This window comes from Myotis yumanensis, unplaced genomic scaffold (assembly GCF_028538775.1).
Source record: "Myotis yumanensis isolate MYYU_CA2020_CCGP unplaced genomic scaffold, mMyoYum1.0.hap1 SCAF_8, whole genome shotgun sequence".
Taxonomy (NCBI): Eukaryota; Metazoa; Chordata; class Mammalia; order Chiroptera; family Vespertilionidae; genus Myotis; species Myotis yumanensis.
Window position 1 is genome coordinate 10,988,984 of NW_027223759.1, and position 25,163 is coordinate 11,014,146.

Sequence of the window (25,163 nt, forward strand, 5' to 3'; positions counted from 1 at the left end):
CATTCATAAATTGGCCCTCAGGTGGTTATTAGAAAAGGTAAAAATGAGCAGTGGCAGCATTTTTGAGTAATTTGGTAATTAATTTCTCAAGGTGATTGTTTTGAAAGACAGAGTTCATTTGGATGTATGTTTTTGTGGAATTGTTTAAATGCAAATAGGATATATTGTTGATTCTTACCCCAACTACATATAATTTGTCATAAACTTTATGTTAAAATCACATACTTATATGTTTTGTTTATTAAAAAAAAACATTAGGACTAAAAGAAATACTTGTAATGGGTAAAGTTTTAAAGTTCATAAAGTAGATGCGTTAATAAGTAGAGTGGCCCAGCAGATGGGAAGAATACTGGGATAGGGCAGAGTATGAAGTTGATAATCCTCACCAGGCCAGCAATCTTCTAAAATCCATTTGATTCCATCAGTAGGTTTAGAGAAAAAAATAGAAAATAAACAGACTGCTCAGAGAATTTCACAGAAACAATACTGGTACTTCATAAATAAGACTTCGTGCTGTTCATTAAAATGGGACAACTGATCAATGCAACTTTCTTTATTCGGTTTATTCTGTTGAGCTGTGCTCTTGTATATCAAGCATTTTAAAAGCTTTGAGTTCCTGAGTTTGGAGATAATATTTTAAACATTACTATATGTTGACACCTGAGCTGTGGAAGCAGATCTCAATAAAGAGATATTTAAAATATTTTAAATCACTCTTATATATTTACCTTGGAGAAATTCTGAAATAACCAAATTAAACACAAACATCTTCATGGATGAAGTTACCCAAAATTGTTTGTGATTTCCGCCCTGCTGATTTGGTAAGGTGCTATATTTAAGAATTTCATTGAGAGAAAGTAGCAGATTATTAAAATTTGACTTTTCATTGGAGTCATTCTAATTTTTTATAAACTAAATATGGTTATAAGTATCCAAATTATTAATATTTCTGATAACCACTTCTTGGATAGCATATAAAGCCAAACTATATTATATTAGCATAAACAGGTTCCAAGGCTCAGTTAATTATTTTGGCTAAACTTTATTTAGCATCCATACACACTAACCCATGGGGAGGAGAAAGCCATGCTTGGAGATTGGAAACATTATAGTTGGTGGAGGAATTCTCTTGCCCACTCATTTTTTTAAAGGTTATTTTCAAGTGTAGGTTTATAGTTCATGAACATAGAAGCTTAGCTTAGATAAGAAATATAGAACTTTGCATTAGGTGTAGTTTGTTATCAGCTTGGTACCTTCTTAGTTTCAGACACACCACCCCCACCACCACCTGCGGAAGAGCCAGTCTTTGACGAATCCCCCCCTCCACCCCCTCCTCCAGAAGATTACGAAGAGGAGGAGGCTGCCGTGGTGGAGTACAGTGACCCGTACGCCGAGGAGGACCCGCCCTGGGCTCCAAGGTCTTACTTGGAAAAGGGTAAGTTTCCGAGGGCGGGCTGGAGGGAGGGGAAGAAATCTGCACATAGGAATGACATTCACTGGTACTGAAGAGAATTTTTTGTTTTACTGATAAGAAAAGTTTCGCTTATATTACATGTATATTCTTACTTAGTTTACAGGTTTTATGGTTTTGAACGCATGCAAGTAAAATTCTGTGACTGATTTTTTATTGATAGTTAACGTATTTTTCCTGTTGAGCATGCTCTTTACAAATGGTTTCTGTGAAAAAGGAAAAAAAAAAAGAGGGTTTTTCTGGAATGCCTCAGGAAGAGGAGGATTTCTTCAAATTATTAGTTGTTTCTGCCCCCGTGGTTTATAAAGCTTTCTTTTGTGGCATCTTTTATCAGATATTTCAGTTTAAGTGTCTCCATATGAAACTTCCTTCCAAAGGAGAATGGTTTCTTCTTTACAAAGTAGTATTGGGCATTTCTTTCATTGAAAGTTTCTCTGAATGTACTAGCTAGCCATGCCATGGTGTTTTTGGGACACAGACTTCCAAATCTTATCAGTCCTAATCAGCTCAGGAAAAAGGGTGCTGTCGGGCAGGAAGTTTTAAGGAAATTAAAGCTACTCACTGATTTCAAAACTGACCCCATATTTAGAATCACCTGGGGAACTTATATTAAGAAATGGTAGACTTGCACTTCTGGTCAAAATAGAGCAACAGTAATTCGATTTACCCTCTCCGCTAAAACAGGAACCCAGAAAAAATTAAGGTAGCGGTTGTGAATCAGTAGACACTAGGCAGTGGTGGACTCTGACCGCAGAGAGAAGGAGCTCAAGGTGAGCCTGAGGCCCTGGCTTGCTACCTGGAGGCAGTTTCCAGGCCATAGTGCAAGGAGGATGTAACCAAACCAAGCGTGGGCGTTGACTTGTGTAGAGAAGGTAGAGATGAGAATTTTTGGAGGCCACAGAGGACAGTGCTCAGGAGATCTCCGGAAGGTCCCGTGGAGTCTAACTGAGCACTGATTTGTACATGCGTGTGAAGAAACAACCTGATATTGAAAGAACAAAACCAGAAAGGACTAGGCAGAAAAATTACTGCCCATGACACAGGCCTGGAAATAGTTCATGTTCCCAAACCCGTCAGAATAGAAAGACGTGTAATACACAGGCATAGAGAAGAGGCCTCAAAAGTGTGTCCCCTTAGTAATCGGGGCAGATTAGCCCTAGACGGGAGTGGCTGTGGACCGCCCTCACAGAGCTTACTGCAGACCTTTGAAAGATCCAACTGATTTCAAGTAACTTCACTGAGCTCCAGGACAAAATTCAACACTGTTCAACAGAAGCCAGTGCACTAAAAAGTCAGAATTATAGTGTCCAACAGCTAGTCAATTGCAAGCCATGTAAAAAAGCAGGAAAATATGTAAGTTATAACTAAAAGAAAAGACAGTTAATGGAAATAGACCAGAAATGACCAAGATAATAGAATTACCTGATAAGGGTGTAATATAGCTATTATAAATGCCACATATGTTCAAGAAGGTAAAGGAAAACATGAACATAAGAGAAAACGAATGCATTCTTAAAAAGAGAAAAACTCACTTTTTTGGTGATAAAAAAATACGGTATCCGAAGTGACACTTCAGAAGAAAAGATCAGCAACCTTGACGGTATGACAATACAAACTATTCAAAATGAGGCATGGGAAAAAAACAAATACTAAACACAGTAATAGATATGTGAGATAATATCAAAGAGTCTTCTTTTGCAGAAGATCTCATGTAGGAAATCCTAAGCAATCTACAAAAAGCTGGTAGAACTTAAGAGTATAGGTTACAAGGTCAATGTATAAAATTAATTGCATTTTTATACATCAGCAACAAACAGTTGGAGATTGAAATTTATAAAACTTTTGTAATAACATATTAAATACTTAGGGATAAATTGAATGAAATATATGAAAGACTTGCATGATGAAAACTGAAACATTAAGAGAAATTAATAAAAGTCTTAAAAAATTTGAGAACTGTATGATGCTCTTTGATCATTATTGTTGAGACTGGTTTTCCCCAAAATGGTATATATATGGAATGCAATACCAATAAAAATCCAGAAATCAGTCATATAGAAATTGACAAGACGATTCTAAAAGTTATATGGAAATGCAAATGACCTAATATAGTCAAAACAATCTGAAAAGAAGTCTAATGTTGGAGGAATTACACTACCTGACTTCATAGTTCTAGTGGAAAGCTGCAGTGTTCAAGACTGGTGCTGGTGTAAGAATAGGAATATAAATCAGTGGACTAGAACATAGAGAACCCAAATAATTCGGTGAGGGAAGGATAGTGTTTTCAACAAATAATGTTGAACAATTGGATATCCATATGCAAAACATGAACTTCCACCCTTCCCTCACAATACACATAAATTAATTTGAAATGTATTTTGGATCTGAATGTAAAACCTAAACTATAAAAATTCTGGGGGAAAATGTAGGAGAAAAAACTTTATGTTCTGGGGTCAGGAAAAAATCTTGTGGAGACCACATAAAAATACATGAAACTTAAACAGAAAAAAATCGATAAATTGAATTTCATTAATTAAACTTTTCTTCAAAGACACTGTGAAGAAATGACAAGGCAAACCATATTAGCCTGGGAAAAATATTTGCAAAATAATTCACTAAGGTGACAACTTGTAGGGAAAAAAATTTGAACACATTTTACCAGACACATGAATTGCAAATAAGCACATGAAAAGATGCTCAGTATTAAAATACGTTTTTTATTGATTTCAGAGAGAGCAAAAGAGAGGGGGAGAGAGAGATAGAAACATCACTGATGAGAGAGAATCATTGATTGGCTGCCTCCTGCACAACCCCTACTGGGGATTGAGCCTGAAACCTGGGTATCTGCCCTGGCCTGGAATTGAACCCTGACCTCATGGTTCATAGGTCGACTCTCAACCACTGAGCCACACTGGCCAGGCAAGATGCTCAGAGTTAGTTATGAGGGAAATGCAAGTTAAAGCCACTGTGAACCAAACTCAGTACCACTACACACCCTCTAGAATGGCTTCAGTTAAAAACACTGACAACACCAAGTGGGAGAGAGAGCGGTGCAGCAGGAGCTCTTATACATGGTTGGTAAGAATGCAACATGTCTCAGTCACTTTGGAAAACAGTTGGCAGTTTCTTATGAGGCCAGACATACACCTACCAGCTGATCTGGCCTCCTTCCTGTGGTGGTTACTTACAAGGAATGACGATTGTGTTCACACAAAGACTTGAATGTTCATAGTTGCCAAAACCTGGAAACAACCCAAATGTTTTTAAACTGGTGAATAAATTAATTGTGGGATATATCCATCTATTCAGTGAAATACTGTTCAGTGAAAAGGAACAAACTCATGTTATAAGCAACAATGTGGATGGATTTCAAGTGTCACCCTAATGAAAAAGGCCAAAAAAGACTCTTACTTTATGACTCCATCTACATGAAATCCAGATCAGTGGCTTTCAGGGACCGGTGCTGGTGGATGAAGGAATTCACACCGGGGCATAAGGAAATTGGGGGGTGATGGGCACGTTGTATCTGATGATTGTGGTCGTCGTTATACATTTATCATATATACAGGTGCATACATTTGTGAAAACTCATTGAATTCTGCAATTAAATGCGTGTGTTTTGTATCTAAATTAATACCTCATTAAAGCTGTTTTTTAAGGGGGGAGAAAAGAGCCCAAGGTACTACACTAGGCTGTGGCCTTAGGCATTGACATGTTTTACAGATTCCTTAGCTGGTTTTAACACTGTCCTAGACAAAGTGATACCATTCCAGCCGCGGAAAACTACCTCAGTTATTCAAGAGCAGAGCGCAATGAAATTTTGCTTTCCAAAAATTGACTCTTTAGTGAACATGTTGTAAAAATCTGGAGAGATTTGTGAGAAGAAAGTAAGTTTGTTTTGAGTCTAAGGAACCCTGTAAAGTTGTAAAGAACATGCCTGAATTGTTCCCTAAACTGTTTTTAAAGATTTGGCTTATTTCCGTTAAGTTCAAATCTTTCAAAACATGAAAACCAAATAAGCTCTTCCTTACTCTTTCTGGCAAAACAAAAACATAACCGACTGTGTTCAGCTTGTGCTGGCTCTTTTGCTTGTGTGTGTGTGAATGTTAAGGTGTTGCCCACTGACTTGTTTTGCTATCTTAGACCTTAGGACCCGGTCTTAACCCTGCCTGCATATGTGAGTCCCCGAGCGAGTGTTTAATGCGTCTGCCCCTCCAGGCCTATTAAATCAGAATCGGTGGGACTGCGTCAGAATTTTTAGAAATTCCTCAGGTAATTCCAGGGTTGAGAGCCACAGCCATAGGAGGCTTATTGTAACCCTTGATTACTGCCCGTCATGTGCCTGGCATAATGTAAGACTTAACTACATATGTAAGATAGTTTCCCCATCTTGCAGACTAGAAAATGATGTTAAAAGGTAATTTGTTATAGAATATAACAGAAAATGTTAGTGTTAGAGAAAAGACAGTATATCTTAATAGTTGCTAATGATAATAAAAGAAGCTAACATTTATATGGGCTGTTTAACATATACAAGCTCCAGGCTGGGTGTTGTATGTGCATTGCCTCATTTAATAGAACAGTGCTTTGAGGTGTTAGCACTATTCTAGTTTTCCATTATACAGGTGAGTAAAAAGAAGTTTAGGGACATTAATGTGTTCTGCAAACTAATAACTGGTAGAGCTGGCATTTGAACTCGGTGGTATAACTCCAGAGATCACATTCTTAGCCTTTCCTAAGCGGGGGCTTTGGCAGATCTGGGATTGATTGAGTCTTGGCTCTATAGTTTACTAGCATTAAATTCTTCAGTCCCTTCCAAGCCATCTGTTCTTGTATTCCTCCAGCTCAATGATATAACTTCTTGGTAGAGGTATCAGCAATGTATGGTAATTTATCAGATAACATTTCTGTCCTCATAAGACTATGACCGTTTGTCTTGTTCATCTTCCTATCTCTAAAAATCAGCATGAATGCTCCATTAACAATTGTCAGAAAATGAAGTGTTCCATTAATTCTGTCTGGGGATCCCAGGAAGCTTGTCAGAGGACCTGGCATTTGTGATGTACCCTGAATATGAAGATTTTCTCAGGCAGAGAGGGGAGCGAGCAAGGGGCCTAGGCTGAGGGATCCTAAGTGAAGGCATGGCTGTTCAGCATGGTGAGCAGTGCCATGTGCAAGAGGACGTGGGGGGGTGTAGGGAGAGAGGGCCTGGGGTGTGCGTGTAGAAAGTTGTAATTGGGATGGAAGTCCTCGAGTACCATGCTGAGATGTTTGAATCTTTTTCCTTTTTTAAAAAATCTGATGATAGAAAATTGTGAAAGATTTTTACGCAGGTTAATAAGTTCCCATGTATTATATCCTTACTTAAAAACAATTACCTGATGACAGTGTAGAGTACATTAGAAAGGAAAGCAGGGCCCTGGCCGGTGTGGCTCAGTTGGTTGGAGCTTCGTCCTGTACCCCAGAAGGTTGTGGGTTTGATGCCCAGTTGGGACATGTGCGAGAGGCAACTGGTCGATGTTTCTCGCTCACATCGATGTTTCTTCCTTCCTCTCTCTAAGATCAATTAAAATTTTTTAAAGAAAAGAAAAGAAGAAAGTAGGAGTTGGAAGACGAAGTTGGATACCTTTCTAAGGAAGAGCTGAGGACCTTAGCTACAGCAGTGGTGCTGAAAACCTTGTTCCCATTCATAAGTTGATACAAATGGAAGCATTTTCTCATGTGGCACTGTCACTCAATTCTTTTACCTCCTTCTGAGTTACCTGCCAAAAGTAAAATAATGTTCCATCTTTAAACATGTTTTACATGTCAGCTGATAACTCCATTAGTCTTAATGTTTGTCTAAAGCAGCAGTTCTCAACCTGTGGATCGCGACCCCTTTGGGGGTCGAACAACCCTTTCACAGGGGTCGCCTAAGACCATCGGAAAACACATATATAATTACATATTGTTTTTGTAATTAATCACTATGCTTTAATTATGTTCAATTTGTAACAATGAAATTGGGGGTCACCACAACATGAGGAACTGTATTAAAGGGTCGCGGCATTAGGAAGGTTGAGAACCACTGGTCTAAAGGAATGGAGCCACCTAACTTTCACTTGCAAAAAGTTGGGTTACTCAGTGAAGTAATTCTTTTTCAGTATCACACGAAGATTTTGAGTTGTTTCTTTGACACCCAGAAGTCTTTTATACTTTAAAACAGTGCACTGTACTAACAAGTAGGAGAATGATAGAGAGGAAATGAGAACTTTTGTGACTGATGCCTGGCTGAGGTATCATCTCAGGTCAGTTTTGAAAGCAATATTTATAAAACTTGGGGCTCTAGAAGGAGTTTCCCCTAATCATCTGACACTCATACTGCATGGAAAGTCTTCAGGTCCCCCTGGGTTAGGTATATTCCATAAGAAGACAGCTGCTGACAGACGGGCAGTGAGGGTGACGCTGGAGATGATGGAGGTGTTGGTTTTGAGCTTTAGGAGGTGGAATTAGCAGGACTTAGGGACAGTCTCATTTGAATTATTTTTTCATTGGGTTTGCATTTTGATAAGCATCGAATGTTAACTAAGAGTGATAAAGATTAGGTTGACTAGAAATAGTAAAGACTTTACATATCTTGTTTTCTTTTACTTTTATAGTTAAACTTTTTTGTCATTTAATATATATTTGTGTTTAGGGGTTTGGTTATGTTTTGAGAAATACACACTAATTTCCTCCTCGGCCTCTCTGAAGTATTTTCTGACATTTAACAGGTCACTATAATGGCAAAAACTCAGAGCTTAACAAAGCCATTTAGTTCTAAAGTAGGCCAGACACACAAATGAACTGGGGCAAGTTGCACTATATCATAAACTCCTATTGTAGTTTGTTTCTTATTTGAGGTTTAAAGTTACATGAGAAACAAAGTCAGTATATGCTTCTCAGAATGATGGGTAGATGGAGATTGTTGTTGAGTGAAATTCTGAGTGATATAAAAAGATACAGAAGATCTCTTTACAGAAAAGAGAAATCTGCCAGCCCAGCATAGCTCGGTGGTTGAGCATCAACCTGTGAACCAGGAGGTCATGGTTCAATTCCCAGGCAAGGCACGTGCCTGGATTACAGGCTCCATCCCCACTGGGGGGTGTGCAGGAGGCAGCCAGAGAATGATTCACTCTCCATCATTGATGTTTCTATCTCTCTGTTTCTCCCTTCCTCTCTTAAATAACAAACAATATATTTTTTTAAAAAGGTAACTCTTCAAGTGGATTTGAGCAATAGGCTCTCCCAGTTTAAATAAACTGTTGAGGTAGATGCAACAGGAGCCTGAGGCTGTCCCAGATAACATCTAAAGGCCCCAGTTACCAAATTATTTAAGCAAGGAAAGTTTCAGGAGAGCTTACAGGTACCTTGGTTTCCATGACACTTTTAGTGTGTTATGGGGATGTGTTAAATTGGTGGCATAATACCCCATGTGTTTGGAAAGAGTACATATATAATGGACCCCCAGCATTTGCACATAGAATTTGTGGAAACTCAACCACTATCGTACTCAGTGACTAGGCATGGGCTCCCATATCCCTTTAGTTCATCTCATCTTCTCACTTGCCTCTCATGGTGTGTGTCACTGCACTAGATAATTCTAATGTTGAAAGACGTGTTCTGACACAACACAAGCTCAACTGAATAGTCATCTTTCCCGATTCTGGGATTGTCGCTCCTCGGTGAGGTATTTCTCCATAGGCTGCTGAAAGGTAATTTCACTGATTTTTTTTTGCCATTTAAACTGCTTAGAACCTATCCTCCCCAAGAAGATGGGATCCCGTTACACAGGACTGGGTATCAGGAAAAGAAGGGATTTTGATCTGTATTTAGAAAGTCACTGAAGTGCTGTAAAAGTTGGGAAAGGATGGATATTCATTTGTTTGGTTCTATCTTTGTAGGAATATTACTTTTCACATCCTGTTTTTCCCCCTCTAGTTGTGGCAATTTATGATTATACAAAAGACAAGGAAGACGAGCTGTCTTTTCAGGAAGGAGCCATCATTTATGTCATCAAGAAGAACGACGATGGCTGGTACGAGGGAGTTATGAACGGAGTGACGGGGCTCTTCCCGGGGAATTACGTCGAGTCCATCATGCATTATTCTGAGTGAAGCTCCCTCGCCGTTTCCCTCCCAGGAATAGGCAGGACTTCCCAGACTATCCCGAGGCCCTGGCCTTCCCCTCAGTGAAGTGAATGAAGGATACAAGTGATAAAAACTACGTATGTGTTGTTGTTTTCGGTTTATCCCCCAGTATTAAAGCAAAAAGCAAACCTAATTGTGAACAAATGGATCTTTCTGTCATCATTTGTACTATGCTGAGCTGTCTGGATTGAAATAAAGTGACCATTTCTGAATATGTCAAGGAATAACAGCATAAGTGTAAAACAAATCAGGTTAAGACTGATTCAGAGCAAAATCTGGGATCTTTCTCAGGAATACTGTACACCATGGGATATCTTCTGCAGAACCTGTGGCACTGGCTGTTCTTCAGTGCCTGTGCCAAAGGGTTAGCCTGTGGCCTACTGCGTACCCCACTTTCTTCCACCTGTTAGAGGAGGGAACCGATATTTGAATGCCATACTGAACCATTTTTAGTTGTTTCGAGGGCTCATTTCCTGTCACAGGTAAATTCTGCACTCTCTCAGTACTTGCGCGTGCCAGAGTGAATGCTGAACTGACTTGCATCCCTTCATGTTTCTGTTTGTAGATGATGATGAAATGAGTCTCCCAACATTCTGAGGGTGGTTGGCAATGGCCAGTGTGACTTGAATGTGCTGCTGCTGCATGAGACTGCGTTGCACGAAGGGCCAGCACACCAGGTGTGTGACGCTGGCCGTAAAGGCGCTTAAGGTCCTGAAAAGATTGGACTGTAGAAACTGCTGCCCAACAGGCATCCTAAGGCTTTGCCTTAGGCACTGGTTTGAGGAGCAGGATTTTGGAAGTTAGACCAACTGTTTACTTTCACTATTGAGAAAAACATTCTTTTGGGGGAAAATAGCAGTTATTTTCAAATTTCTTGATAGTCACTGGGAATAAAAGGCTTGCTACTGTAATCTTGGTGATACTAATGGCCAGTGTTAGCTGCTGCTGAGTTGTTTACTCACTTGACTTTAGAAAAGGGAAATACTCGCTTGGTTTTGTGGTTGGTCTTGGAAGTAGCTTCCTTTGGTAAGAATTTGAACTTGTATCTCAGACTAAGAATAGTGGGGTAAGGCCAAATACTTATCCAATTACATAGATTAAAAACTGATAGGACTTTGCAATACAGCACTTTTTTTTATCTGCCCAATTATAGCTTCAAGTTCAGTGGAGTCGGTAAGTCAGATGGCTTCAATCATTTCTGTAATCAGTATAAGAAATGTTTTAAAAATCCAGGGCTTTGCTGCTCAGCAGGTGAAACTCGGGGATAAAGCAGCTCATGGTCAGGCCCACGCTGTGATGGGCTCTTCCCAGTCCCAGTGACTTGGCCAGAGAGAGCTTTGCCCGGCGACTTCCCTGTGCGGGGTTCAAAGGGGAGAGGTAATAGCTGCATATACAGTTGACCCTTGAACAACACCAACACGGGTTTGAACTGCACAGGTCCACTTACATGTGGATTTTTTCAAGAAATATATAGTCGGCCTTCCGTATCCCTGGATTTTGCATCTGCATATTCAACCAGTTATGAATGAAAGCAGTATTTTCAATCTGCAGTTGGGAACCACAGATGGGGAGAACCAGCTGTGTGCATTGTTTTGTCATTTTGTATAAGGGTACTGCGACATCCAAGGATTTTGGGGTGTGTGTGTGTGTGTGTGTGTGTGTCCTGGAACCAGTCCCCCTCAATAAAGAGGGCTGACTGTAGTAGTTAAGTTGTGGGGAGTCAAGTTATAGGTGGATTTTCAATTGCCTGGGTCTCAGGGTCCCTAACTCCTGTGCTGTTCAAGGGTCAACTGTGCTTCACATGTAAGCCTTGAACATGAACTAGTGCAGATAGAGGACTCGACTGAAAATGGATGGTGGTAGTGTGCGAGGGAACTCAGATGGTGCAGGCAGAATATTCCAGCCGTGAGTCTATCAGAGCACAAAACTTCACCATTTTACTGAGACCCAGATACACAGGTCCCTTGTCAAGACTCTTTGTTGTAAAGTTGAAGCCCCCCCCCGCCCCCCCCCCCCTCACACACACACACACATACATTGCAAGTCAGCTATTTTGCCTTTAGCTCTCTTTAACACTTAGAATTTGGCTTTGCCTCCATGTTTTCGTGAGGTCATCCCAACATCCTTTATCCTGTTTTCCTTTGAAGTAATGGCCTTGAGTGTCCTCCGAGCTGTCGGCTTCGTTATGAACCCAACCTATACTACACTTGGACAGATTACGCTCTTCTTGGTGTTGGTGTATAACTAGGAAAATCTTTAAAATTAGGTGTTCCAATTATTTATTTAAATACCTTTTTGCTGAGAAAGCTTAGTGGATTTAATAAGAAGGAATTTTGAAATCCAGCAAATAGTTCCATACCTCACACCGATGATGGCAGACAACCGTGCAACCAGAGTTGGTGGCGGCTGCTTGCCTGTTGGACTGAGGCGAGCAGAAGATGCTGGTGGTGACGGCCGGCAGCAGGGGATCCACGGGTCAGCTGACTTTTTCCTTTATTATTTAATACTAATGTGTGATTTTAAAAAACATATTTGATTTTCCGCATACCTTAAATTTTTGTACAGTTTGATTTCCATTATTGTCTTGGAAGGATACTATGTAACGATGGGCCAGGCCTACAGTAATGGGAGACTTTTAATGTATGTGATATTTTATAGGTTGCATGCTATTAATAGTCTGTGACGGTAGTATTTCTTGTTTTATTGTCAGTTTCCCCATTTATCTTTTTATAAACTAGATGAGATAGGGGGCAGTAGGAATTCCAAATGAATGTAGAAATCTCACATGCTACATGATATTGTGGCAAAGGGGATCCAAGTCTAAATCTGCTGACAAGCAAGCAACATTATCAGGATAGAATCTAATGGGAGAGGGAATTTTTTTTTCCTTTTTGACTTACTGTCCATTTCCTGTTTTCTTTAAAAAAAAAAAAAAAGGGAACAACTTTTAAGTCACTCCTTTTAATTAACTTATTTTTTGGTACAGTTGTTTGAAAGGCCATGGTGGTATGAATCAAAATACTTTTGTCATTGACCCAATGGCCAAGGCAGTAAATCAGAAACAAAAAGTATCAACGTGTCAAAATCTAGACCTAAGAGATTCAGCCCGCTGTGTTTAAAAGAAATAGGAATCTTTTCTTCAGTATTTTCCATCTTTTGGCTATTTGCTGTCTATCTCTCTCAGGGCCACTGTAGAGTTTGCAAGGGCCTGCTGCTGTGTTGTGTATTCCTGGAGGTCACCACGTGGGGCGTTTTTCCCTCCCTGTCCTTTCCCCTTCTGCTTATTACCCAACTAGAATGTCTTATTCGCCTTCCCAGGGATTTCTGTAATGTAGCTGTGCTCCTTGACAGTCTTGGGTTGATTGAAGATGATTTGAGAGGCCTCAAAATGATGGTAGTTGGCTTTTATCCTTTCGTGTCCGTTTTCTTTTAGCAGGTTACCATTCTGCATTAGGAACTATTTTCAAATTATTTTATTTCTGCTCAGTGGAGAGCAGGGCCCCCTTTCCCTTTGAAAAGGATTCGATGGAGGAATTGGCAGGTGACTGCCCAATCTCTGAAAGAATGGGGACCTGCCTGAATCACTTCTGAACTACTCGGACCAGAAATGCTTGATTGGTGATTTCCCTCACATGATTTATTTAGGGTCATAGCTTTAGAGCTAGAAGAGATTGTAGTTCAGTCTCATTTTACCAGAGGTTAGATGGTTCATTTCAGATAAGAGCTAATTAATAATGGTAGTTTCTGACTCTGCCGCTCGTTACTATTTCTAGTGTCTTAAATGAATATGCTGTATGTTTCTTCAAAAATTAAGATTCTCCTGGATGTCTTCAGGAAGATACTTGAAAAGCTATTATTTCAGTTAATACCACCACAGTATTCGTTAAAGTAAACTTGTTTGAAGGCGTGTACTAACTGCAACCTTAATAACTACTCAGTACAAATGGCCTTTTCCATTAGGTGGGTGTAGCAGAAACGTTCTTTCAGCACTGGCAGGAGCACAGCAGGCAGCCTTATAGAACTGGTTTTCGTTAAACAGACATTGCGGTCATTACCTTAGATTTACTTCATGCTGATTTTTGTTCCTATTTCTTATTGAGAATCAATCACATAATTCTTTAAAGGACAAATAATCCTTGCTAAATATCTTGAGATTTTTTTCTTTAGTAAACAAAAAAGCATCCCAAAACCAAAAAACTTATTTTCACATTAAAATGGAAATGTCTTTTGCAACTTCAGAATGCTATGAAAAAGCAGTTTTTATAATATTTTGTGTCCCTGAATCTTTTATCTTAACTAAATGGTTTACAAAGAGAAGGTAAACAATCTGTGATCTGGCCAGTTGTACTTTTAGCTCCCAGAGAGAAGGTTGGTGTTGTGAGTAAAAACCACGCAGGAAAACTTGAGGGAGCGTCGTTGCCGGTAATGTTCGTGTGTGTGCCATTAAACCACCTCCATGCGTGGGGGAGCATTCACTTCTTAATTTTGAAATTGTATTTGGAATTGTTGCTGTGTACTAAGAACTGACCTAAATAAAATTCCACAAAGTATCTAAGTGTTTTGTGAATTATTTATGCAAGTAACCTCCTTTCTTTCTAAGGTGGTATATAACAAGTGTGGAGAGAATCCTTCCCGTTGCTCCAAACCAGCAGCTCCTTTTTAGTAAGTCTTCAAACTTCAAATATTTTAAATGTTGAGCCTTAAAAGAATTTTCATCTCTGTGAAATTTCTTTTCTTCAAGACAGCTGTTTTCTATCACTATTTTTGCTGTAGGTGAACCTAGTTTTATGATCACTTTTCCCCTAGTTTTGGTAAATGATAAAGTGATTTGTAAATACACCTTTATACATACCTTGACATAGCAGTCCAACATAATTGTGATACCAAAGTTTGAACAAAAAGGATCCCTCCTTTTGTACTAGTTTGTACTTCTGTTTAAAAGAAAAAAACATCTATTTAACAACCAAAGCGCCCTAGTTTGTGTACTTAAAGATGAACCAATTGAACACTTCAAATTGTATTTTACTTTCACACTTAATTTGTTCTTACTGCACAACCTATTTAGGGTACCCCAACATAAACAGCAAAACCAGGTTCTTAATGGTGCCGATCCACAAACAGTCAAGTGAAGTCCCCATGTTTAAACGAAATCTATGTATTATTTTTATTAAGGGTTGGGTAAGCTGACATAGTGAAAACATGTAACTGGAAAACAAATTTACACTGACTGACTACTGTCCTAAGCCATTACAATACTTCACTGGCAAGAGTAACTTGGAAAATAACTTAATCTAGCAGTAGAACAAAAACATCGTCAGTAGTACTGTATATATCTCTCTCATATATATATCTATATATATATCTATAGGTTTGCACAATCAGGGAGCAAGGCACATAATGAAATGAGAGCGTACATTTAAACAAGAAAATAATAGCAACAAAGCTGAAAGAAAAATTGTAACTTCATCTTCACCGAGCTGTGCATAATCATTTGAATATTGTCCTCTATCGGCTACTTTATAATGCAGTTCCTTTTGTCTTCTTTTCATGCTTTAAAAAAGTACATTCCTATGTTGTATCTATTTACTTATTTATAGCAAAGCTTCCCACAGCCTACATGTCAATGGGAGCCTTGATTTAACTTTTTAAAGAAATGGGAAGAGAGGGAGCAATCCCAGTTAAATATTATGTGCAATTTTCCTTTAAAATAGTAAACAATGTTTTTACACCATTTAGCACAAGCTAATGATATTTTATTTTAAATGTACATTTCTATAAAAGGAGTTTACTAGTGACTGACAATAAAATTAAACATCATTTGAAACATTCCAGTTAATGCTTACCTTCTAGGAGAGATTATTTACAAGTGAAGGAAAAATATAGAGACGGCAATCATGGACAATGGCAGTTTTTGGTATTAGGTTACCATAAATTCAACAGTGGAAACAGTGGATAGTTCCAAAGATGCTGAGGTTTTCCCCTCTAAGTGCTGCAAGCATGTTCTGCCTAAGAAAGCTTCAGCATTTATGAGCTGAGCTAGGTGTCAACAGCTGTCTGTGACCAACACACTCACTTCTGTCTTTGGTAGAAAGCAGCCAGTCCTCGTTAGGCAGATGGAGCCATCTCTTGTGAGATAGTAACTTTTTCTATTTTTGCATAAACTAGAAATACCTTCCTTTTCACTAGCACCTCAAAATCTGCTTGTTAGGTTTTTTTGAATGCTATTCCTCCCAAAGAGTTCAAGGCACTGGGGATTATAGCAGATACTCTTTTCTCTTCAAAATGGTTCATTACTCGAACAAGCAAAGGGCAAACCAATTGGAGATTTTTCCCCCTTCTAGTGTTTATCAAGTATATTGTTTGCTTATTTTTGTTTAGCAAGTTTATTTTACAGATAAATATCAGATTTCTTTTACATATAGACCTTCCAAGGATACAACAATAACGGAGCACTTAGTTAAGGGATAGACCGGTAAGGTGTAGAAATGTACTTCTCTTGAATTTTTAAAGGAAAATAAACCTTAAAAGATAGTGGGATATTTCTGTTCTCCTCGCCTCTCTGTGGATCAGATCTCAACCTTATGAGCGGTCCCATATCCCTGCAGGATCAGGGATATCCTGCTTTATACAAACGTGCTTGCAACCTAAAGTGATTTTTAGAGATAGAATACTCTCATCAAGTGTATAAATCCAATTATTCCTATTTCACTTAAAGCAAGTCAGGGTCATTCAGGTTTACTTGGTCTAAATGTGAATAAAATCTGTGAGATTACATCAGTTTTCTAAACATATCTATAGATGACATGTTTTAAAAATTTGGTAACATAAAACTAAGAAAACAGTTTTTTACGCATTTAAAAATTTTAACGCGTTTATGTTTTTAAAATAAAATTACTTTTAAGAGAAGAAGGCGACAAACAGTTCTGTTGGTGACCTGATAGTCAAATCAAACCAATCCACATCATTACCTGAGAATTTTTTCAGGCTGTATTTATGACATCACATTTTTGACACAAGCTTATTAACAACTATTTTCCCAGGATAGCAGCTTCTGAAACTCTAATGGGATGCACAGCTCCTATGAACTTTGATCTGCGTTGTCGCTCTAATTTTATTTAAACTTTCTTGATAACCTCAGCACTGTTTTCAGTGCAGTAAACTTACATAGAGAGGGACTTCTAAGATAGTTCACAGCCCTTAGCAGAATATGCCCTCAGTGGCCAGCAGCACCTTGATTTCAGAGGACTAGAAAACACGGTGTCCACATTACTTTGTTTGAAATTTTCTGATTAAAATCGTGTCCTATAACTTGTAAGAGTCAGCAATCTTTCTCATTTTAAAAAGTCTCATTTTAAAAAATCCAATTTATCGTTAAGTGGGCATCTGTAAAAACCTTAAGAATAGTTAAAAAAGAAAAAAAAAATATAGTTACTTTTCCCAAGTGAGAATTATAGTAGCTAAGGGGAAAAAATGTATTTATTCGAGTAATAAAAGCCAAGCTGGTAACATTTCAATAGAGAATAGCCTAACATTTATATTAATGCCTATAAACCTGATCTAAGTTGTAGCTGACTTCAGAGTTGGTACCAAAATGTTAATTATAGGGTGATTGACACCCTCAAGTTAACCAAGTCACTAGCTCTAATAGGCAACTAACTGTCTGCACTACCTTCCACAGGATGTTCGTCCACATTCAGTACAGCCCAGTCAGCTGTCCAGACTTACTTCTTTGACCTGGGGAATCTATGCTGTTGAGCAGGAGGCAGTGGAAGAAGGCACAGAACTAGTGTCATCTGGCAGTAGGGTTTACCATGCACACACCAGAGAAAATAATAAAAATAGTCTCAAAAACAAAACTTCATCCCAATAAAAATCCAAATAAAAAAACTCCATCAGGGAGCTAAAATACTGGAAGTATAATCTAAAGTGTTATTATTTTTTAATGACTCAGTTGTTTCACCATGACATAGATAATAGCCTTTTCCATTTCTGGAGAAATGTAAACAGCCTGTTGTCAGACATGCCAATGGATTGGGGTATAAATGACAGTTCCTCCCCGACCCAGCTCTCTTCTGGGTGTCCCTAGTGTTGTTCTGCTCTTTCAGGAGAATGATGCACCAAAAGCATCAGTCTAGGAGGGCTGCCGTCAGCATTGACACAGCAAGAAGTCCCAGGAAAGCCCGCACTGAAAAAGAACGGGCTGTACCTTAGGGTTCAAATCACTGATTGAGGGTATGTTACAAAAGTTGAAATTGTCCACCTTCATGTAAAAATGACACCACCACAGTAAAAACCGTAGTGAATATGTCCTTGGATTCCTATTCCTAATAGCTCTTTTACTTCACAAATAAGGGTGATTCTTAGAATATAAAACTGCAGGCAGAGACTGGGAAATTATTTCACTCATGATTCACACTGAAGCTTGGCAATCTGTACTCAAATGTTATCCAAATTGCTGTGCATGCCTAAATCAACAATGCAGATGTGGTAAAGGTCACTTCATAAGCATAACGATATCAAGCACACAGACCTTGTGAACAATTGAAAAGACCCAAAAAGTATCTTTTAAAGAAGCAGGGCTTTAAAAAATGCACAATGGTATATGTTGCATTTTGTTAATGTTGCATTTGTTAATCAGGAATATATTGAACAATATCCTGCAGACGTGGCAATGGAGAGGTGGGTGCCATTTACTCTATGATGCAACCCTTCATTGGAGTGGGTTATATGGGTATCTGGGCACTGCATACTTAACTTTCACTTACTCTCTATTTCCTATCTGCTCCACTGCATGGGCACATTTTCCTTATGGGACAGTGTCAGGAGGTTTCTGCCCTGGTCATCCTGAGCCACAACAGACAGACCTTCATTACCAGATGTGCTCACTTATCGCTCCTGGGGGAGCTAGTCTTTGTTCTTTTGTTTAAGAGCAGCTCTGAGACTGCGTTTTATTCCTAATGGTCAATTTATCACATTTTTCTCAGATACAAAAGAAAATTCACAGGAAAAACAAAAGCACATGAAGTGTAGCATGAAGCATACAGGATTACTGAGTCAGAGCAATGATTTCTGTTATGCCAAACTGCACATGCATAATATGTGATGCCACTCACTGTGCTTGGACTACACTACTCCCTAGAACACCTGGGAACGGGACAACTCCCCACCTGGCTGCAGCAGGCGTCCATTTCCCTCCCTCTGTGATGGCCTCACACTTACAGAGACTCTTTGTATTACACGTTACAATCCCTGTACAACCTGATTAATGATACCTGCACAGGGGCCATTTGTTCCTTTTGTAATCACCCCAACCTTCTAGAGAGCAATACAGACATTTCAGAAGGTGATTTGTTTTTCATGATGATGCACTATATTGGACATAGGATGGGAATACTTGATATAGCAACGGTTACAGATCCCTAAGATCAACATCTACCTAAAGCACACACTTGGAAGATAACTACTGACCCAAAGACATCCTGGACTGAGCATTGCAGGGCACTGTGTCGGACAGTTCTTACATGAGTCAAAGCAAGGATCGTGAAGCCACGCTGATGAAGCTTCACAGAGCCCATGGAAGGATTCCAACAGCATAAAAACACCCACGATTACAGTACTACATTATCCACGTGTTGTAGGCAAAGAGCTTACCTGTGAGAACACGTCCCAGGTTCAGCGGTCACTGCAGCTGCACTGCAACTGGAATGGTGGTTCCTGCACAGCTGTGTAGTGGCTGAAATTTCCCCCCACCGCACTGGTGACCCGCTCTATGAAGCTGAGAGTTTCCTTATTAAAGTGCCCCTTTATGTACAGTAATGAAGTGTCAATCAAGCAGTTCTAACTTCAGCCAACTGGGGAAAAACAAAAGCCCTACTGAGACACCAAACGTCGTGGCTGTCTTCTCAAACTGAGAAACAGCACATTACACGTGTACTCCTCAGTACACAGGAACATGCACAGGTGGCCGCACATGGAGACTTACAATATACCTTCTAAAGTCACCAGAAGTTGTTTTGGTCCAATCCACATGACAGATAATAGAAATCGCAAGGGACAGGACACATCCCCTTCCACGCCTCTTCTGCCCCAAATACACAAAACCCACTTTCAGATGATGAAAAGGAATAAATAGAATCACTCCCAGCTATATATACGCATATATATACACACACTTATATACACACTGTAGAGGTCTGTACACACACACGCACACAGCTGGACACTACCTGAATAACATACCAGAAGGCTCCGACACCTGAATTCCTAGATGGCCAGGCGAGCTGATTGTAGAACTGATTACAGAAACCATGACAGCAAAGACCTGCGGTAGCTACCAGTCTCTGGAGAGCTTGGTGTTCTGGTCTCTCTTAGGGGGGGGCGGGCGGGGGTCCCCTCCGCAAGGTTGCATAGCCTGATATGTGGCTGCCGCCGTAGCCAGCTTTCCGCTGATCAGAAAGCAGTTCGGGGGGCGGCGGGGGCAATGCCATGTCGTCCATGGTGGCCGTGGGTTCTGCTCTGGACGCGCGGGACGAGGAGAGCGAGCCGTGCCGCGTGATGGACTTGCGCTGCAGTGTCCGGTTGAGGTCGGCCAGGAACCCGGGCTGGACCCCGAGGCCGGCTTTGGGCGAGCTGGGCACGGCGGCCGGCGGCTCCGAGGGCTCCCCCGGGGTGAGGCGGGTGCTGTCGTTCCGCTTGGGCCGCGTGGGCGGCGGGGCCTTCCTCGCCGCCGGCTTGGACCATTGCTGCGGCTGCGGGCTGACCACGGCCACCTTGGGAGAAGCGGCTCCCAGGAAGGCCGCGGGGATCTCTATGGGGGGCGGGGGGAGCTCCACCTCGGGGGGCGGGGGCGGGAAGTCAGAGTCGGACGGAGGAGAAGGGAACTCCCCCGCCGGGTCCTTGCCACGCGGACTCGGGGCCGCGGCCTTGGCTGCCGCGCCCGCCTGTGCGAGGACTCCAGGGAGGTGGACTCCGGAAAGGTTCAGTTTCCCAGGTTTGGGGGGCGCTGCCGGCGGCGGCGGGGTGTCCTTGCTGGGAGACCCCGAGGGTTCTGCGGGCGGCGCGAACTTGCTGACCAGACTGTCCACCGAGGGCCTCTTGGGCTCGGGGGGCGCCGCGCCGCCGCTGGACTTCATGCTGGAGTTGCGCTGCGGGGTCGGCGGGGGCTTCTTCGCCCCGGGGCTGGCCGTCTTGCCCGCCTTCTTGCCGGGAGACCCGCTTCTGTCCGGGGCGGGGGCGGTGGGGGTCGCTGGCGGCGGCGGGGGTGGGAGGAGGCGGGGTGGGCGGCGGCGGGGGCGGCGGGGGGAACACCAGGCTGCTCTCCGGGGGCGGCGGCGGGAAGTCCGGGGACGGGGCCGGCACCGGGCTGGGCTGCCACTTGGGCTTGGCTTTCACGGCGGGAGGGGACTGCGGGGCCACGTGCGCGGGCAGCGGCTTCGAGGGCTGCGGCTCCGCGGGCGCGGGCGGCGGGGGGAACTGGCTGACCATCTGCTTCACCACCGAGAGCCCGGGGGACGGCGGGGCGGGCGGCGGCTTCCCGCCGAAGCTCTGGTGCTTGGGGAGCGTGGGCGGGGGGACGGGACTCGGAGGAGCAGCTGGAGAGGGCGGGATGTGGGGGGAAAGCCGGCTTTTTTGCGGGGGGGACGGGGGGGAAGGGGCGTCGGGGGCACGGCCTGTGTCGCCACGGGGGGCACGGCCTTGGTGCTGGTGGGCGGCATGGTCACCAGCGGTTTGGGAGGCGCTTGGGGAGAGGCCGGCGGAGGGGGTGGGGGGGGTGGGAGGGGCTGCCTGAATACCGTGCGGAACAGGATGAATCTTCAGTGGAGGCGGTGGGGGGCTGAACTGTGGGAGGGACTGGGCGCAAGGCACGGGTCTGAGCTGGGCCATGGCAGAGCCAGGGGTGGGGGCCGGTGGAGGGGGCGGGGGCGGGGGCACAACTCCGTTGGGGGGCACCGGGATCTGAGGCTTTGCTGGCTGTGAGGTCGAGGACAGAGGCTGCATCGCCGAGGGTGGTGGGGGCTTAAACAGGGGTCCTGAATGCTGAGAGGCGTTCTGCAGCCTGGTGATGGTGCTGTACTTGACAAACATTGTAGCTGCTGAGCCCCCAGAAGGTGCAGACTGGCTGGGCAGAGGAGGGGGAGGTGGGGGCGGGGGTGGAGGGGGAGGAGGAGGGGGTGGGGGTGGGGGGTGGGAGAGGAGGCGAAGGCTGGGAGGCCGTGTAGGGGCTGACTAGTTTAGGTTGTGGGGATAAAGGGGGCATAAGTGAAGTGTAGGATCGATTCATAGAGTCCATTCTGGCCTAAAAGGAGTACAAAAGGGGGGTGAGAGAAAACATAGCAATAGTTACAGATGTCAGCTGTGAATGGGTAAAAATAAAAGGCAAGGACTCAGACATGCATGAAAGGGCGCAGAAGCTGTGACCATAAAGATGAGCAAGGCAGGAAGGCTAAAATCTGGCTCCCTGGGCAGCGAGGGCGCAGGGGAAGTCTGTTTATCCAACAACATTTTGAAATAGCTCGACTGCCCAACAATCTAGGAACAGCTTCCTGCTGCAGTGCTGTCTGATGGTGGCGGGCTGTTCCAAGTGGGGGCCCGCCCCCTGAGCACTGCGCCCTACCCAAACTCTGGCAAGGGGAGATGTGATGGCCGAGTTCAGTTTCAGTCCATGACTCATCCACATCAGGCAGGTGCCCTGGCTGGGTTTAGGAATGCTGATGGAGGGCCTTCTGAGAATGAGGATGGCTTTTGGATGCTAATAAGCTGACACTGAGTGTAAGAATGCTCAGCGGGCGTGCAGTCACACAGGAGTGAACGAGCTTGACACACACACACACATGCTCATGTGAGACACATCCAACATACACAGAAGTCCAGCAATGCAGGTAAAGAGGGGGCATTCTTTACATTTTACTGGAAAATACACAAAGAAATGCTTCATAAACATCACAGCAAAAGATCATAACAATATCCGACAGAAAAAGGCAGAAGACAATGAGAAGAAAGTTTGGAAGGCTAAAGGAAATGTATCAAGAAAGGGGAGCTAGAATTTGCCAACAACCTGCTGGCCAGCCTATCGAGCACCTCTTAGCATGGCCCAAATTATCAGCTTGAGTCACTGATTTCATGGAACTCCTCATGCATGGATGTGGTTCAAGGATGTTTGAAAAGAGCAGAGGAAGGACCCTTGTTTAATAACTTTGGGTACATCTTTTAGGCTCTTGAATATCCTATGTAGATCCAAGTTAAAACCATTTGTTTTCAATTATGAATGAAATCTAATTAGCATGTAGAAAGCTGAGGTTAGTGAACTACAAGGCTCATTACAGGGCTGAATTCTATTGCTCATCAGGACACTCGAATGCTTCTTTTAAAACTGCACATCAAAATAAAAGCATTAGTCTGCAAGACTTGGTTACAGGAGTCACCCAGGTTAATGTGTTTCCATAGAGCAGCCCCTGACCTTAACTTGACCCTGTCTTGAATGCTGCAGGGGTGTAGACCTTAGCTGTGCTGGCCTTCTCATTTGGCACCTGAGACTGAGGTAACAGAAGAAACACAAGAGGATCAAGACTCAAACACATCGTCACTGCTGCACCGCAGGGCGCACGCTCCTGAAACTGCAATGAGAGTGCCCTGCTGGATCACAGGCATGCGATCCTGTTTTCCTTGGCCTTTCATTTAAAATGCACATGGATAGCACCATTAAACACGTAGTAAGGTGAAGACTTTTCTCCAGATGTCTGCAGTGTAAACCTGCTTCTCTACTACATACATCGAGTAATTAGCACCAGAAAGGGGGCCACTCTATCCACATTAAGTGGAAGAAAGGAGAGGACTATTTCTTAAAGTTTCAGCCTCTGATAAGGAAGTTAAACTATAAGTGCTTTGAGAATTTAGGCCATTAGAACCACTTCTCAAATATTTACTTCTAAGAGGTCTCCACATTGGGTTACTAATGCCTCCTCCACCCTCCCGAGGACTAAATATTAAAATTAAGGAATAAACCGAGGGAAAACCATTTAAATCTCATTAGTGAATGTACTTGCATAAGTGATTCAGACCAAAAGAACAGAAAAATCAAAATTATTATTGGGTAAAAACAAAATGGTCAGGTCAAATGTGCCACTGGGTCCTCAGCAGTGGCGTGAGCAGGTGAATGCAGCCAGGACACACCCGCGCTCTCACATTTCAGAGGCAATTTGATATGGTGTTTTACAATCATCTAAAGAACTTCTCCATTTTTTTTTTTTTTTGCATAGTCTTGCAATAATTACACTTGTCCTTCAGTGGCACTGAACAAGCTATTATGCAAGGCTTAGGGATCCAAAATTTTAAGGGGATTAATTTCAATGTAGCCTTCCACATATACCATAATTGGAGAAAATTCATCAATGTGTAGAGAAATGTCAAAAAGCATAGAAGAAAAGAAGATAAAGGAGTCTGAATAAACTAAATTAATAATACATAAAGAAACACTCAACCATTCGCAGCAAGATCAGGGCACTGGCACTGAATGGTGTTGCTCTACTCAAACTGACTTAGGAGGAGGAGGAAATCAGTATTTCTTAAAATGTGAGCCACTGAAAAGGAGTTACACTGCCAGGGTTTTTTGTTTGTTTTTCCAAATCACAATCACTAGAGCCCATTCACAAATACTCATTTCTGAGGAGAAACCAAAGAAAGAATATATCATGTAGAGCCAAGAAAGATTCCTAATACAGTGGGGGCCTTGACTTACGAGTTTAATTCGTTCCGAGACCGAGCTCGTTAAGGAGCTCGTTAACTCAAATTACTCTATCAACTCAATGCAAAAAATCGGCCCAGAGACAGCTGGTATCTCAAAAAAACTCGTTAGTTGGGACACTCGTAAGTCAAGGCCCCTCTGTAAAGGAATAAAAGAGCAGCAAGCTAAACCCACTCAACACCACAGGTTTTTCTCTACCGATGACCACAGGTGTTACCTTGCTGGACTCTTCCAGCTGCGTGCCTCGTTTCCAGGCCTCGGAGAAGATGGAGCTCACGATGCTTTGGGAACGGACGTGTCCTGCTGGCTGGGAGTCGGACACCCCACTGTCAGACTGAGTTGAGTGATTTGACTGAGACTCTGTTTAAAATAGATTTTCAAAAACAGTATTACATATGTCAGTATTCTGACAGTATGAATATGTATGTTCAGACAGATCTTTTGCACAAGACCAGGTGCTTTATAGAAGAGAAAAAGTTACTTTTATGCATTTCATATAAAGCACCGCCCATATTTTCCACTAGAAAACTTCCCTTTACCTTAGGGGCTAATAGGAAATCTTGATTCTTTTAAAACAGTTCACCATGAGACACTGATAATTACAATAAAAGGCTCATATGATATTATTGGTATCCTGCCAATCTATCTTGGAAGAACTCCTAGCAAATAAGAAAATGAACCATCAATAGAGCAGTTAATTTTTTTTTCTTCAATTTTATCTTCACATCAAAATTCAATCTTTTTATATATCCCTACTCCAGGCCATCGCAGAGAGTACTCACTT

General features: G+C 42.2%; 2 protein-coding genes across 35 annotated transcripts in view; one reads left to right on the plus strand and one right to left on the minus strand.

Moving 5' to 3' along the window:
* Positions 1–14,189, plus strand: part of ABI2 (abl interactor 2) — a 64,902-nt gene extending 50,713 nt beyond the window's left edge. For 27 of the 34 annotated variants that reach the window (XM_070421900.1, XM_070421896.1, XM_070421899.1 and 24 more), the window contains 2 exons: positions 1,262–1,435; positions 9,431–9,703. In XM_070421900.1, the coding sequence (XP_070278001.1) occupies positions 1,262–1,435; positions 9,431–9,606 (350 nt within the window). In that variant the 3' untranslated portion in view covers positions 9,607–9,703. Of the gene's footprint in view, positions 1–1,261; positions 1,436–9,430; positions 9,717–9,748 lie in introns of those variants that run through there. The other 7 variants (XM_070421926.1, XM_070421931.1, XM_070421927.1 and 4 more) reach the window with 2 other exon arrangements.
* Positions 14,190–14,778: 589 nt separating this feature from the next.
* RAPH1 (Ras association (RalGDS/AF-6) and pleckstrin homology domains 1) overlaps positions 14,779–25,163 on the minus strand; it is a 76,496-nt gene continuing 66,111 nt past the window's right edge. Inside the window, 7 exon segments of the mRNA XM_070421933.1 lie at positions 14,779–20,014; positions 20,016–20,903; positions 20,905–21,251; positions 21,254–21,411; positions 21,413–21,822; positions 21,824–21,934; positions 24,597–24,739. Of these exon segments, the coding sequence (XP_070278034.1) occupies positions 19,970–20,014; positions 20,016–20,903; positions 20,905–21,251; positions 21,254–21,411; positions 21,413–21,822; positions 21,824–21,934; positions 24,597–24,739 (2,102 nt within the window). The 3' untranslated portion in view covers positions 14,779–19,969.